Source organism: Monodelphis domestica, chromosome 1 (assembly GCF_027887165.1).
Source record: "Monodelphis domestica isolate mMonDom1 chromosome 1, mMonDom1.pri, whole genome shotgun sequence".
Taxonomy (NCBI): Eukaryota; Metazoa; Chordata; class Mammalia; order Didelphimorphia; family Didelphidae; genus Monodelphis; species Monodelphis domestica.
Window position 1 is genome coordinate 1,428,902 of NC_077227.1, and position 15,778 is coordinate 1,444,679.

At 54.4% G+C, this 15,778-nt stretch overlaps 1 protein-coding gene across 1 annotated transcript in view; it reads left to right on the top strand.

The window, feature by feature from the left end:
• The window catches only part of CFAP46 (cilia and flagella associated protein 46), a 148,665-nt gene that overhangs the window by 113,127 nt on the left and 19,760 nt on the right, over positions 1 to 15,778 (top strand). Inside the window, exons 34-39 of the mRNA XM_056794816.1 lie at positions 608 to 743; positions 5,029 to 5,217; positions 6,275 to 6,463; positions 12,142 to 12,258; positions 12,494 to 12,673; positions 13,986 to 14,156. Of these exons, the coding sequence (XP_056650794.1) occupies positions 608 to 743; positions 5,029 to 5,217; positions 6,275 to 6,463; positions 12,142 to 12,258; positions 12,494 to 12,673; positions 13,986 to 14,156 (982 nt within the window). The remainder of the gene's footprint in view (positions 1 to 607; positions 744 to 5,028; positions 5,218 to 6,274; positions 6,464 to 12,141; positions 12,259 to 12,493; positions 12,674 to 13,985; positions 14,157 to 15,778) is intronic.

Genomic DNA, 15,778 nt, shown 5'->3' on the forward strand with positions numbered 1-15,778 from the left:
TCTGGCCAGGGCTAGGAAAGCTAAAGTCTCCTACACTCCAGCCCTGAGCGGTGTGTGTTTACAATCAGATCTTCATTTGATCCATAAGCATCATGTCCAGGGATTAGATGTACTTTTCAGTTAACACATAATCCAAATCCAGTGCAGCGCCAATATTCGATTACACGGCATTCCACGAGGGAAAATATCTCTCTCAGAAAGCCCCCATCGCCAGATAAGAAGCCAAAGAGTTCCTTTCTTGCACAAGTAAAACGAGAAAAATAAGGACCGCCAGTCAGTCGCCTGAACATCAAAGCGGAGATGAACAAAACTGAGAACAAAAGTGAGTTGCTTGATTACAGCCGGAACTCGATCACTCTAATAAAATTAGCTCAGGGAAAATGAAAAAGAATTCTCAGCACCCAAAGAGGAAATGCAGAAAACGATGGGAAACGTGCCCACAGCTGAGCTGAAATGGGCGCATGGCTAGAGCCACGTACAATGCAAGAAGCCAGTTGTTTATGTCCGAGGGTCGCGTTTGAGGGGGTCCCCCAGCGGGATGCTGAGCAAATGCTCCCTTTGCCTCAGGGCGGTGACGCCTGCCTGTCTCCCTTCCTTTCTTTTTAAGGATATTTGCCCAAAATGAGACTGACCAGAAGCAGAAGGCCAGCTCTTACTTGGAAGCCTATGCCTTGATCCGGAAAGCCGTTAGATATGTGGAAGAAGTATTCTCCGACATTCAGTCCCTTCTGCCCCTTCACGAGGTAAGAGTCACCTTTCCTGGCAGCAAATGGCAGCCCCTGGAGATTGGCCAAATGTCTGCACTGTCCACGTCCTGGGGAGAAATGTGCAGGAAGGAAGAGTAGGGCACAAAGAGGACTTGGAGGCTTGGGTTCGAGTCACAGTTCTGCCAGTGACTTCTGGTGTAGCTCTGGACAAGTTACTGTGGCTCCAGATTCCCTGCCAAAAACCGGCCTCTCCCACGGAAGGGCTTTGGAGTGGCCATTGTCCAAAATGAAGCTGAGTAAGCACCCCCGGGCAGGGCTCTGACCTCAGCTGGGGGAGATGAAGCACGGATCCTGCTTTGTCCCGGGCTCATAGGCGGGCGAGAGGCACACGCACACACACACACGCACACACACGCACACACACACACGCACATGCACACATGCACACACGCACACACGCGCACACGCACGCACACACACACGCACACACACACACGCGCACACACACAACTGTGACACTGATGCGCGGGGAGAATTTTTCAGGGCATCCTTCCAGCCCAAGGATACTCTGGGAAATGTCATGAAGTTCTCACCGTGTACCCTGCGAAGATCACATTTAACTCTCCCCTGATTGTGAAGATTCAATTGTAAGATCTGCCCATTTTCAGATTTATTTAACGTGGAGTGGTGGGATCCCCAGGTGAGATCTAATCCCCAGAGGCGCGAAGCCCCCTTTCACCCTTGAGTGGGGGAGGTCTGCGACCCACGTGTGCCATAGTGGGTGATGAATCAGAATCGGCTGAGTGGCCCTGGGCCGTCCTAAAGCAGGGCTTCCACTGTGATTGGTAGGCGTAGAATGAGGGGGAGGCACAGGAAGTGATGCAAGCGGAAGTGTCTTTAAAGGGGAGCGGCAACTTCCTGTGTAGGGTTCTGCTGACGGCAGCTGTCACACGTGGTGAGTGAAAGGCCGACTCCTTTTATCCGGGATTTTCTGAAGAAGAGACGTCCCCAGGTCCCGGGCTTTGGGGAGGCCTGAGGACTAGCTCTCCCTGCCCAGGCGGAGCCAGGGGCTGGGAGTAAATGACTGAGAGTTCGGGCTAGATATCTTCCCCTCTCCTCTCTCGGATTTCCCTGCTTCTACATTTTGTCGATAAATTGTAAATACATCTCTTTGGAATTCCTATACATTCCTGGCGGCCCAATTTTAGATAGAACTCAGTCCAACCTTTCATAAATTAAGCCCCTTTTCCCCTTCCAACCCAAGCCCTGTGCTAGCTCCGGGGGCCATAAATGCAGCCTGAAATGATCTCAGACACGGAATTTGGGCTCACCTGCTGGATTACTTCGGGTCTGTTGGTCAGGTCAGCACCATAGTGGAGGACCAGGGATACAAAGCTGGGGGGGGGGGGGAGTCAGCCTGAAAACGAGGCTTCTCGGCCCCTCCCTCGAACATCCCAGAACACTTGGAATTGGCAGGTAGCTAATTCAGAGCCTCCCGGCCCCCCTTTCCCATGTGCCCAGGCTGACGGGGCTGACGGGTCGCCTGCAGGAAGAGAGCCTTCGTCCCCTTCATTCATGAACCAAGTTCTGTTTGGAAAAAGGAAGATGTCCTTTGGGACCCCTAAGGGCAGAGATGATGCAAAAAGCTGTCGCCTGGGTGGAATCTCGGATCCGGACCTCGGACGCCGAGCTAAAGCTGGTGCCTAGCATGGACCCATCCAGGCCCCAGAGTGGAGAATTGAACGGGTGGTGCCAACCGGAGAGAAATGCCAGGCTCCCGAGCCCCTCCCTGCCCGCTGGCAGCCCCGGCAGAGCCGGGCTCTAAGAATGGCGATGGGCTCCTGCAGTAGTAGAGGTGGACCGTGGCTAAGGGACGAGGGGAGCGCGAGAGCCCTCGGTCAGCCCCCAGCATCCCTCCTGCCCCAGCGCAGCGGAAAATCCTCAGGTCTCGCCCTTGAGGGACCCCTCATGCTCTAAGGACTGGCTCTGCAAGGCTGCCATGCCCAGGTGACCTGCTGGAACTCCGCAACAAAGCCCTGCTCCTTGCCAGGCCATGGCTGACACCCGTGATGGAGTGGCGCTCTGGGCTTACGCCGTCTGTCCCGCACTCGGGCAGGCCCGATCCCTTTTCCTCCAGTCGCCACCTCCCTGGGTCTGGGGGTGCCAAGTCATGGAGCCTCAGGGGAGACGGTAGCAAGGACTCCTTCCCCTGAGGGGCGATCCCGTCTGGGGCCGCATGTGCTCTCCTTCCTTCCCTACTGGAGTGACACGGGGCCTCCCCCGCCTGCTAAGCAAAGTTCCAGGGCCCCAAGGCAAGGGCTTCCTCGCTGGCCTGGACTCCACGGGCACCCTTTGCTGTGCTGCTTCGGGGCAACCCAAGGGAGAGGGCTTTGCAGCATCCCCGTTCTCCCCCGTTCCTCAGGCAAGGCCAGGCCAACCTCGAGGCTCCCGATGTGGCCTCCTCCTGCCCTCTTTAGCCCTCTTCCTCCTGCCGTTCCCCACCAAGCGGCCCTTCGGAACAAAGAGATGTGTAGAAGTCAGTGAGTGAGAGAACGGGACGGGCCCCGGGGCTCAGAGGAGGGAGCTTCCTGTTGGAGCTGACTTTTAAAGGAGGGCCCAGAACTGGCCAGCGAAGGGATGCTCAGAAGACGTGCTGAGCGCAGCTGAAGAAGGCTTGTGGCCAGCTCAGCTCCTCGTCTCCTCTCGACCAGCCCTGGCCATCGTGGTCTCTCTCAGGCCCAGATCTGGCCACATCATTCCCCTTGAAGTACCAGCGGCTCCTTACGGCCTCCGGGGGGCACCCAAATGCCCCCGTTTGCTTGTTTCACTCCACATCAGTTCATGGAGGTCCTTCCAGTTCTTATGGAAATCAAGCAGTTGATCCATTCTCACAGCGTGATAGGATTCCATCACCACCATGTACCACAATGTGTCCAGCCATTCCCCAATGGAAGGGCATCCCCTCGTTTTCCAGTTTTTGGCCACCACAAAGAGCGCATCGATGAATGTTCTTGTACACGTCTTGTTCCTTATGATCTCTTTGGGGTACAGACCCAGCAGTGCTATGGCTGGATCAAAGGGCAGACAGTCTTTTATCGCCCTTTGGACATAGTCCCAAATTGCCCTCCAGAATGGCTGGATCCATTCACAGCTCCACCAACAATGCATCAGTGTCCCCATTTTGTCACATCCCCTCCAGCATTTATTATTTTCCTTTACTGCCATATTGGCCAATCTGCTAGGTGGGAGGTTGTTTTGATTTGCATTTCTTTAATCAGGAGGGAGTTAGAGCACCTTTCAAGGGATTATTGATAGTTTCGGTTTCTTCATCTGAAAACTGCCTATTCCTATCCCCTGACCATTTGTCAGTTGGGGAATGATTTGTGAATGACTGTTTGGTGCCCAAAGACCTTCGCCCTTGTCTCCAGGTGCCCATCTCAGTCCTTTTGCCTTTACTGTTCCCATTAGCTCACTCCTTACGACGTACTCGCCAACGTGACCTCCTTTGGGATCCTCCCACATGATGTTCCATCCCCATTCTCTCTATCTGGCTGTTCCTCCTGTCTGGAATGCCCTCCCTCTTCACCCTTGCCTCTCAGAACCCATACCTTCCTCCAAGTATCCCACGTTCTAGTGCCTTTCTCCCCCCGGAGACCTTTGGCCTTTTGATATAGCCTGCATACTTCTTTCTGTGCAAACCATACACAGATCTCCCCACTAGAATGGGAGCTCCTTGAGGGCAGGAATTGTCTCATTCTGATCTTTATATCCTCAGTGCCCAGCCCAAGGCCTGGCACAGAAGACATGGGAATGCTGATGAATGGATGGATGGACGGATGGATGGCTGGGTGGGTGGATGGACGGAAGGATGGATGGCTGGATGGATGGATGGATGGATGGATGGATGGCTGGATGGATGGCTGGATGGATGGATGGATGGACAGATGGATGGCTGGGTGGGTGGATGGACGGAAGGATGGATGGCTGGCTGGATGGATGGATGGATGGATGGATGGACAGATGGACGGATGGACAGACAGATGGATGGATGGATGGATGAATGAATGGATGGACGGATGGACAGACAGATGGATGGATGGATGGATGGGCGGAAGGATAGATGGATGGATGGATGGATGGATGGATGGATGGATGGATGGGTGAATGGAAGGAAGGATGTAAGAAGTGAGCTAGACAAGGTCTATTTACCCAAAAGGGAGAGCAAGAGGATATAGGCCTGGACAGGTGGCAGCCACGGTGGAGCACTGGGAGGGGACATCTTGGTGGCAGGTTGTGCTCACAAAAGCTTTTGCCGTTGCAGACCCAGAACATCAACACTCCCCTGATGAGGAAGCTTGCCAGGCTCAAGTTAAAACTGGCTAAAGTCTCCCTGGAGATAATTCAGTTTCATCAGAGAAAATCTCTGGAGGAAAATCTGAAAGAAGGGACGTGGGAAAAGGTCCTGGCTGACTACTTGTTGGATCCTGATGACTTCACTGAATTGGAAAGGGTAATTAGCACAGAAGCTTAGGAAAGATGCCATTGTTATCCCCATTTTACAGATGAGGAACCTGAGGCAAGACAGGGGAAGTGATTTGCCCAGCTAGTAAGGATCCGAGGTTGGCTTTGAACTTGGGTCTTCCTGGCCCCGGGCCTCGATGCCCTGTGGCACTCCCTAGCTGCCTCTATCGACAGCGAGGCCAGCCTGCGCTGGGGGATGCTCTTCTGTCAGTCAGGATCTCCCCTAGAGACATCAGGGTGGAAGGCAGCTTCCCAGTGTGCCAGGGACTTGCCTCCACTGCCCTTGCCCCCTCCTGGAGATCTCGAGTCGGAGGGCCTGAGTTTTAATCCACCCTCTTGGATTCCTTTCTGAGCTACCTGGTCTCAGTGAGCGGGTTTGCTGCTGGGATTCAGTTGGCCCACCTGGCCTTGGAAAGGGTCTGTTTTGTGCCCATCCTGGGAACAGGAGATGGCTGTTGTCTGCAGGCGGTCCTGGGGGGACACCGAGGTCAGTGAAGGAGGAGTCGGGATCTCCTTCCCCCAGAGAGCGCCAGCTCGAGGCCGTCCCTGAGGAGCTGCTCTCCAGGGGCCTGCCGGCGTGGGAAGAGGAAGCCACTGGACCCAGTGGCCGTTGTGGTCAGCAGCCTGACAACCTCGAGGCCTCTGCTGAAGGGGGCTCTCTTGGATGGGAAGATTTCCTGCTGTCCAGGGCCCAGTGCTCACGGCTGCTGCTCTTTCCCTCAAGCCAAGCCAGAGTCGTTATTTCACCTGCCCCTCTAGGCCAGGGAGGCTCCCTTGGGCGCAGGGTGCAGCCCTCGATGTGGCCTCGAGAATGAGACTCAGTGTTGGGAAGTGTAGGAGCAGGGAGACTGAGGCACAGAGGCAGCACGTCCTTTGCCTTTGTTCTCAAGGCCACCCCCAGTCTGTAGGGCTCTGGGTTCGAATCCAGTAGAAACCCAAGAAATCCAGCCGTTTCCCTCAGCCAGTCTAGAGCTCTCGAGTGGTGCATATGGGGGCAGGTCCTGGCAAGGGTCCGAGTTCACCTCCCGCCTCTGGGCTTCTTGCAGGACTGGTTCAACGTGAAACGGACGGTGGCCCACAGGACTCTGGCCCAGCTCCAGAGCATGCAGCACCTCGGGGTTGGCTGCATTGATCTTCGAGCCAAGTTCTTGTACCTCACTGGGAGAACGCTCCATTTCCTGGCCATCCAGATTGACCCTGTTAATCAGCCTTGTTACTGGGATGAGAACTTCTTGGTACGTACTGGTTTCCTTTGGGGGAGAGAGACGAGGGACCCTTGGGGCTTCCTTAGATTGTCATAGCTGAGTTCAGAAGCGAAAGGCAGGGTTGCAGAGTGGCTGGAGACTTCCTTGAACTCAGGAAGTCCTGAGTTCAGGTTCTGCCTCTGACCCAGTGGCTTGCTTTGTGGCCCGGGCTATCCCTTGACTTCGCAGACCTCTAGTCCTCTCTCTCATGCCTCAGATGGCAGAGAGGCTGCTGACTTCATTGGCTTGGAAGGAAGTTTTCTCATCAGAGAGCTAATTCCCAGCCCCACGGAGACGACGAGGTCAGTCACTCTTGCCAAGAACAGAGGCCCGGAAGCTCTCCCGCAGGGGAAGGGCCACAGCCTGTCCTTGAAGGGGGTTCAGGGATCTCTCTGACAGGCCCAGCATGAGGCTTTCCAGGTCCGTGAGAAGAACGTCAGAGGAGAGCAAGGAGAAGCCAAGGCTGGTCGGGAAAAGCACAGACAAGGAGCGGGGGGAGAGGGATGGGGACCTGCCACCCCCAAGCATCACCAGCCTTTGTCTGGATGAATGAAGGCCGGGCAGTGCCCCGGGCACTCGTCTTTCTTCCCCTTCTCATCTTTCTTTCATAGAACACATCCAACACCTTTTGATGAAGCCTTGGTAAATTGGTATATGACACTGATTTGTCTAATGGAACTCATAGTTCTTTACCTTTTAAATTAATTAGTCATTTTATCTATTTATTTTGAAGATTTGCCCACAGTTCCACAATTCAAATTTTTTCCCTCCCCCTCCCGGAGCTGACAAGCAATTCCGCTGGTCTATGGGTATCATTTTTCAGAACCCACTTCCATGTTATTCCTATTTGCAGTCGAGCAATCTTTAAGCCAAACCCCAGTCACATCCCCATCGAACCATGGGATCGATCATGTTTGTCTTGTTTCCGCTCCCCCAGTTCTTTCTCTGGATGTGGATACATTCTTTCTCAGAAGTTCCTCAGGATTGGCCTGGGTCATTGCATTGCTGCTAGTCCTTACTTTCTGTCTTAGTAACAACTCAAAGGCAGAGGGGCAAGGGCTACCCAGATGGGATTAAGTGACTTGTCCAGGGTCACACAACCAGGATGTGTCTGAAACCACATTTAAACCAAGGTCCTCCCAGCTCCCCTTGCTGCCACATTTCATTCCACAGAACAGGCACTGGACTTCTTCCAACAAGTTGTCCCCCCCATCCTCGAAAGATGACATGAGTAGCCGTAGTGAACAACACTCCTAGACTCAACAGCAGGAACGTGGCTGTTCACAAAAGGAAGTCGACACTGTGATCAGTCAGTCAGTCAGTGAGTTAAGAAACATTTTCTTAAGCGCCTACTAGGTCGCAGCACTGTGCTAAGTGCCAGCAGTCTGAAAGAGGCAAAAGGTCGTCCTTACTGTCCAGGACTGTCCAGGAGGCAACCCTGACCCGGAGAGACGAATTGGTGGTGACGAGTCGTGTCAGGGGGAGCTGACTTCACTACTCCATTTGGGGGCTTTTTTTTTTTTTGCTTTTCATACATTCTCTTTATTTGAACCTCACAACAACCCTGTGATGGGCAAGGATGCCCAGGTCCAGGGGTTAAGTTACTTGCTCGTGATCACATAGCTAGTTGGATTGTCGGAGGTATGATTTAAGACCAGGAAGGTTTTTCTGACTCTCAAGTGTAAGTACTCTGTGCTTTTTTTACAAGATTTTAAAATGGAGTTAAGTACCATCCTTGCAGCGATGCCTGAAATGAACTCTGAACTTGGAAGCAAGAAACCCTGAATTTGAATGTTACTGCCTCACCTCAATTCTTTTTATTTTTTTTTATTTTCATTTGGTCATTTCCAAACATTATTCATTGGAAACAATGATCATTATCTTGTCCTCCCCCCGCCCCCCTCCCACCACCTCTCCCATAGCCCACGCGCAATTCCACTGGGCATCACAAGTGTTCTTGATTCGAACCCATTTCCATGTTGTTGGTGTTTGCACCAGAGCGTTCATTTAGAGTCTCTCCTCAGTCATATCCCGTCCACCCCTGTAGTCAGGCCGTTGCTCTTCCTCGGTGTTTCCACTCCCTCAGTTTGTCCTCTGCTTGTGGATGGTGTTTTTTAGATCCCTGCAGATTGTTCAGGGACATTACACCACCACTAATGGAGAAGTCCATTACGTTCGATTATACCACAGTGTATCAGTCTCTGTGTACAATGTTTTCCTGGTTCTGCTCCTCTCGCTCTGCATCACTTCCTGGAGGTCGTTCCAGTCTCCATGGAACTTCTCCACTTTATTATTCCTTTTAGCACAATAGTATTCCATCACCAACATATACCACAGTTTGTTCAGCCATTCCCCAATTGAAGGGCATCCCCTCATTTTCCAATTTTTTTGCCACCACAAAGAGCGCAGCTATGAATGTTCTTGTACAAGTCTTTGTCCTTATGATCTCTTTGGGGTACAAGCCCAGCAGTGCTATGGCTGGATCAAATTGCAGACAGTCTTTTATCACCCTTTGGGCATAGTTCCAAATTGCCCTCCAGAATGGTTGGATCCATTCACAACCCCACCAGCAATGAATGAATGTCCCTACTTTGCCACATCCCCTCCAGCATTCATTACTTTCCTTTGCTGTCATGTTAGCCAATCTGCTAGGTGTGAGGTGATACCTCAGGGTTGTTTTGATTTCCATCTCTCTGATTATAAGAGATTTAGAACACTTTTTCATGTGCTTATTAATAGTTTTGATTTCTTTATCTGAGAATTGCCTATCCGTGTCCCTTGCCCATTTATCAATTGGAGAATGGCTTGATTTTTCGTACAACTGGTTTAACTCTATCAATTTGAGTAATTAAACCTTTGTCAGAGGTTTTTGTTATGAAGATTGTTTCCCAATTTGTTGTTTCCCTATTTATGTCTTGTCCTTTCATCCTATACAGTTTGTTGCTGTTCCCTCTAAGTATACTTCTTTTTGCTTCCCAGCTAATAACAACAGTTTTTAAGAGTTACCAATGACCTCTTTTCTTATAGGGATACATATCATTTTAACTTATTGAGTCTCTTAAAAAATTTTTTTGTTTTTCTTTTTTCCCCTCTTTTTAAATTACCTTTTGATGATTCTCTTGAGTTCTGTGCTTGGACATCAAATTTTCTGTTCAAGTCTGGTCTTTTCTTTACGAATTCTTGGAATTCTTCTATTTTGTTGAATGACCATACTTTCCCTTGTAAGAATACAGTCAGTTTTGCTGGGTAGTTGATTCTTGGTTGTAGACCTAGTTCCCTTGCTTTCCGGAATATCGTATTCCAGGCCTTTCTTTTTTTCAGTGTGGATGCAGCCAGATCCTGAGCTATCCTCACTGTGGTTCCTTGGTATCTGAATGACTTCTTCTTGGCAGCTTGTAATATCTTTTCTTTGGTCTTCTAGTTCTTGAATTTGGCTATAACATTCCTGGGTGTTGTCAGTTGGGGATTAAGTACAGGAGGTGATCTGTGGATTCTATCAATCTCCACTTTTCCCTCTTGTTCAAGGATTTCGGGGCAGTTTTCTTTAATAACTTCCTGTAATATAATGTCCAGGCTTTTTCTTTTGTTGTGGTCTTCTGGTAGGCCAATAATTCTTAAATTGTCTCTCCTTGAATGATTTTCTAAATCCTCTGTTTTGTGAATGAGATGCTTCATATTTTCCTCAATTTTTTCATTCTTTTTTTTTTTGTTTTATAGAGTCCTGCTGCCTTGTGAGGTCGCTCTATTCAAGTTGTTGTATTCTGGTTCTTAAAGACTGGATTTCATCCTTAGTTTTTTGGTCGTCCTTTTCCTTTTGGTCGGATTTTCTTTGGAGGTCATCTTTGATCTTCTTCACCTCATCTTTCATCTCCTTTGCCTCATTTTCCAGCTGGTTGATGTTGGCTTTCAAGACACTATTTTCTGTTTCCAGATGACTTATCTTAGTTTTTAAGTTCTTTTCCCAATTGTCTTCAACCTCTCTTAATTGTGTTTTGAATTGCATTTTGAGTTCTTCCAAAGCCTGTATCCAATTCGCTGGGATTTCTGATTTTTCCTTTGCTGGGTCCCCCCCCCCCCCCTCTGTTTCATTCGCTCTTTGCTCATTACCTGTGCAGAAGCTGTCTATTGTAATTTCCTTCTTCTTTTTCTGTTGTTTGCTCAAGTTTACCCCTTCTTTGCTCCCGTATTTGGCTGTGCTCTTGCTCCTCTCGTTTTGTTTTGGTTTTGGGGCTGTCAGTCTCCCCTCTTGGAGCTTTGTCAGATCTCTTGGTACAGTCTCTAGGGGAGGCATGTTTGCTTCCCTGTCCTCTGGGGGCTTTTGATTGGATTGAGTTCAGGTGGGTCGGGCTGTATGTGGTATGAAGCTCTGAGGCTCTGAAGACTCCTGGAAGGCTGGGCCGCCCAGGCTCTCTCCAGTTCTCTCCAGCTGCTTCTCTGCTGTCCGCAAGTGCCTTTGGCCGCCTCCCTGAACTCTGGGGAGTTCTGATGGGATTAGGTTCAACTGGATTGGTCTGGATGTGCCCGAGGCAAGGGTGAGGCTGGAGCCTGATGGAGGGACCCAGCCACCTCCCGTCTCTCCCTGGCTTCCTCCCCGCTGTCCAAGCTGGATGCTCCGAGCCCGGCGCCCAGCTGCTCACAGGTAGACCCTCCAAGCCAGCACCTTTGGCCGCTCAGAGGTTCCCGCTGCTGCTGGGGGCTCTGCCCTCTGGGTTGTGGGGGAGGGGTCCTGGGACCTTCGCTCTGCCTTCCCCTTAGCCCTGAGTGTTCTCGGATTCCGGCTTTGGGGGGGGTACCTTTTGATTTGAGTCCAGAAGGAGGCTTCCCCGCTTCTGTCCTGTTGTTCAGGTTGGGTTTCGGTGCCCTGGGAACATTCAGTCTATCGGTAAGGAAGGGTCTTCCACGAGGTCTGCACTTTGGCTGCTTGCTAAGCCGCCATCTTGACTCCGCCCCCCATTTGGGGGCTTTGCTGGAAGACTTGGCCACGTTCTGAGGCACACAAGGTGAAGTGACTTGCCCAGGGTCACAAGGCTTGCCCGTATCTGAGGCCAGATTGAAACTGGGGAAGCTCCAGAACTGACCCCGCCCCCTCCTCATAGTGCCAGCTATCGCCCGTTCTTCTGCGCGAGCCTTGTCCGCCCTTTTCTTCCGCTGTTTCTCCTGGGACAGGCTCTCAAGGACCACCCCTTGCTTTGCCTCAGCTGCTTCCCGTGAACGCTGCCCCAGCGGCCGAGGCCTGGCTCTCCCTTGGCTTCTGCAGGGTGGGCAGGTGTGGGCGCGGGCCGTAAGAGCCAGTCCGAGCCGGGGAGATCATGGCCGCGCCCGAGCAGAGCTGACCCACAGGAAGTCGACCCTCAGGGCCGGGAGGGGCCCGACCAGCGTCACATGACGGAAGGCTTTACCAGGAGGGTGGGTGGAGCCGAAAGATGCTGCCGCCAGAGAAGGGCTTCGCGGCACGTGGGGCACGTGGGCATCTTTGCAGGCGCCCCGAGGAGGCCGCGCCGGGCGTCCTTCTGGACCGGAAGCTCATCCCGCTGGCCCCGCCTCGGGGAACACTAGGGCGGGGCCTCGGAGTCGCGGTCTGGGGAGGCTGCAGCGAGGAAGGCTGTGCTGGCGCCGTGGACACGCCGAGCCACGGCTGCGCCACGTGCTCCGTGTGGTCCTTCCTACAGATGGAGCACAAAGCGGCCGGCCCGCCCACGGCAGACGCAGACAAAGAGGAAGCGGAAGCCGACCCTCGAGCCTCTTCCCAAAGTGAGGACCACGTCCGCAAGGGCAGAGAACTGAAGGTACGGCGGGGCTCCTTGGAACGGGGCTCCTGGTTCTGCCAAGCTCGCTGGGCCCTTGCCTAGGGCTCGGTGGTGCCCCCGGGCCGGCAGGCTGAGGTCGGGGGGTCGGGCCTGCCCACAAGGCCCACGCGTGGGGCCGCGGCCGCCGTGGAATGGGTGTGCTCGAGGGCGGGGCGGGGGAGGGGGCTGGCGGGGGGAGGGGGCAGACGTGCCTCTCCGGCTCTCCCCTTGGCAGAAGAGGTTCACGCAGGCCCAGAGGTTCCGCGCCCAGGCTTCCGAGGTTCTCCTGCAGTGCTTACAAGTCTCTCTGAGTAACAACCTGATGAAAACCGCGGCCAAAGCCAGCCTCGAGGTGGTGGAGAGCATCGGGGCCATGGACCAGCCTTCGGCCTGCCAGTTCATGGCCCTTTACCAGGTGAGGAGGCGAGCGGGGCTGGGCATCCCTCGAGCGCCTCCCTGCGCCCAGGACGACGTTGGAAGGAAAGGCCATCTGCGGGGAGGGCGCTCTCGCCCCGAGAGCCCAGAGCCAGGGGATCAGAGAGAGGCCAGGGCGCAGCCTCGTAGGGTAGGGGCACGCGGGCTCCTCCTCCTGAGAATCCGGCCTCCTCTGCCACTCCCTTCTCGGGGACCTTGGCCAAGTCCCTTCCCTTCCGGGAGCCTCCGTTCCCTATTTGGAAAGTAGGGGTGAAGGACTAGATGGCCCTTGTGGTCTTCTCTCTCAAATAGCTTGGGAGAACTCGGAGGGGCCTCCAAGGTGCAAGTGAGGAGATGCTCAGGCCCGGGGGGTTAGGAGGTCAGTACGGATGGGCACGGTGCACCCTAGAGCTAGGTCCTCCCTTCCCTCATCTGCAAAGTGGGGACCAAATGGCACCTCCCTGCCAGTGGGTGGGAAGGATCGCGTGAAGCCATCCTTGAAGTGCTCTAGGGATGTCCCTTGGGGATAGACGGCTGCCCTGGTCCCTGGAGACCTAGTAATCCTGTGTGTGTCGCCGTCTCTCTGGGCGTCTCTGTGTGTTCACCTGTCCCTCTCTTTCTCAGGAAGCCTAAAGCCTCCTTGCTCTCCTCCCTGCTCCTCTGATTATGGCACGTGCACTAAATTCCTATTGGCTCTAGAACATACGTCCTCCTCCGCTGGGGTTCCAGGCCTTCCACACTTCCTTCCTCTCTTCCCCCTCACACCCCTTCCTGTGAGTCCCCTCAGATGTTCTGCATTCCACTCAAGCTGGGCTGATCGCCCAAGGCGAGGGTGCCTGCCTCTGCTTCTCCGCTCCTTAGATTCCTCACCTGCAGGTGTACCCAGTCTCGCTTTATTACCAGGGTTCACTCTGTCTTTTCCTGTACATGAGCTGTTTCTCCTGAAGGCGTTGGCTCCCGCGGGGCAGGGAAGGCTTTGCTTTTGGCTCTGTGCTGCCCAGTGCCAGGCATATGGCCTTGCACAGAATAGGTGCTTAAGAGGTCTCCAGGGAGTGGGTGCAGAGCTGTCCTGGGACTTGGCGATCCACGGTCTCTTTAGGGCAAGGCAGAGCAGCCCTGCCTAGCCCTTCTGCCTGGCATCTGAAGCTCTCTCTGTCCCCTCCCGTCCCTGCCCTCAGTGGTGGACAGTCAGACACAAAGGTGATCACAATGTCCTGGCTGCTCCCCGGGGGCCCTAACCTGGGCTACAGGGCAGGGGAATCTGGGCGATCTTGCCCTCGCCTGATCCCAAGCAGGAGGCTCTGTTTCCCCAGAGCTGCTCGGCGTCTGTGTCCATGAGGAAGCTCCTGTACTCTGTCACGACCAACACCTGCAGCTCGCAGCTGGCATCCCTGATTCAGCTCCACCAGAAACTGCAGGAAGAAGACAAGATGGACACCACCCTCTTTAACAACGTGGAGCAGAGCCTCGCCATGATGTCCAAGGTAATGTCAGGGCTCGCTGTTGGCCCTGGGGAGTCTGCCCCTGCCAGCCCCACTTCCTAGCGTGCAAGTTCGTGGTGGCTGCAGGCAGACAGGGGAGAGGAGCACAGGCCTCAGTTTCCCAAGAGTGTCAGTGTGTGCCAATGGAGGCGTTCCTGAGCTCCTCAAGCCTTCCTTGGGCACCTCTCCGTGCAGGCTCCAGGCGATGCCAGGGCCCTCTCTTGGCGCCTCTCCTCCCAGGTTCTCCGCCTGGCCAGAATCACTGGTTTGCATCCACACACGCCCTTCTCCACGCCCCCCCCCCCCCAGTGGCTGCCCTTGGGAAGGACCGCTTCCTCCTTGAGCCTGAAAGAGCAGAGGAGAGCTCAGGTCTGGGGAGAAGAGACTAGTTCAGGGGAACGATGGGGGGGGGATCCCGCAGACTGGCGTTCCCCGGGGCGGGGGGGATCGGCCAGAGAAGGGTTCTGGAATGAAATTCTGGAGACACAAAGGACTGATGTGGCCGGGAGGGGATCTGCTGCCTTGGTCAGCTGGGACGCCCAGAAAGCCACGGCACAAGTTGGAAGCCACGAAGGCGTGATGGGGCGAATTGGAGAGCGTGGCCAAGATCTCGCCTCAGAAGACGAGGATGAGCTGCGGTTGTCAAGGAAGTGGGAGGTGGGGCTCAGGCTGGGCCATCTGGGGGAAGGGCTACGACTGGAGCTCGGGATGGGCACAAGAGGGAAGCCTGAACACGGAGAACAGGCAGAACGTCGCAACTCGAGTTTTACTTGTTTTCTCTGCCAGCCTTTGGGTCGGAGAGGCTGAGGAATGGGTGGCGAGGGAAGCCGCACTTCGCGCCCCTGGCCCGGAAGAATCGCCTCCTCCCACGGGCCTGCCGAGCCTGAACCGGGCACTTGCAAACTGAGGCTGCCACAATTCTGGGAGAAGGGAAGGAAGAAAAGGAGTTTGCCAGCGCCCTGCCAGCGGGATTGGGGGAGCCTGCTCCCCAAGGGCGACCAGGATCTCGGAGAGCCTGATGGACTCCATCCTCCGGAGCGGGGCGCACCTCAAGGCTCCCCTGTTGGCTTTATGCTTTTAGGGGGGCTTCGGAATTTCAGCCTAGATTTTGGCGATCGTTGGACAGCGTCTTGGGTTGTTTACTTCTGTGAACCAGTGGAGGGGGGCAGCCAGCGCTATGTGGCGTGAGTCCAGAGCCTGTGGCCTGGGCAGAGGGGTAGAACCAGGGGCTGCAGGGCGCCTCTTCCGCTGCCTCATCTCCTTCCTCGACTCGAGCCTCACCTCCCACAAGAGGCCTCCCTGCCAAGAAGGCCTTGAGCTGGCCCGTGGATTTCCCCGCGCGTCCCCTGTAAAGGCTGGACTACGCCGACGAGGACCGTGGTCGCCGCCATCATTACTCAAGTCCGAATGACTCGAGCAGTTCCTTTAGGAAATCGAGGGAAAGAAACCCAGAGGAGAGACTTGCTCCGGCTGCGCAAGGGTTCTTGCCATGGGCCTCCACGTCGGGGGCCTCTGGGAAAGGCCAGGACAGGGAGCCCAGCCCGAGGTCCCGAGCCAGAGCTCCTTCCAGTCCAAGCTGAAGGCGAAAGGCTTCGCCACAGGAAGTGCTCGCCACCGGCGTCACT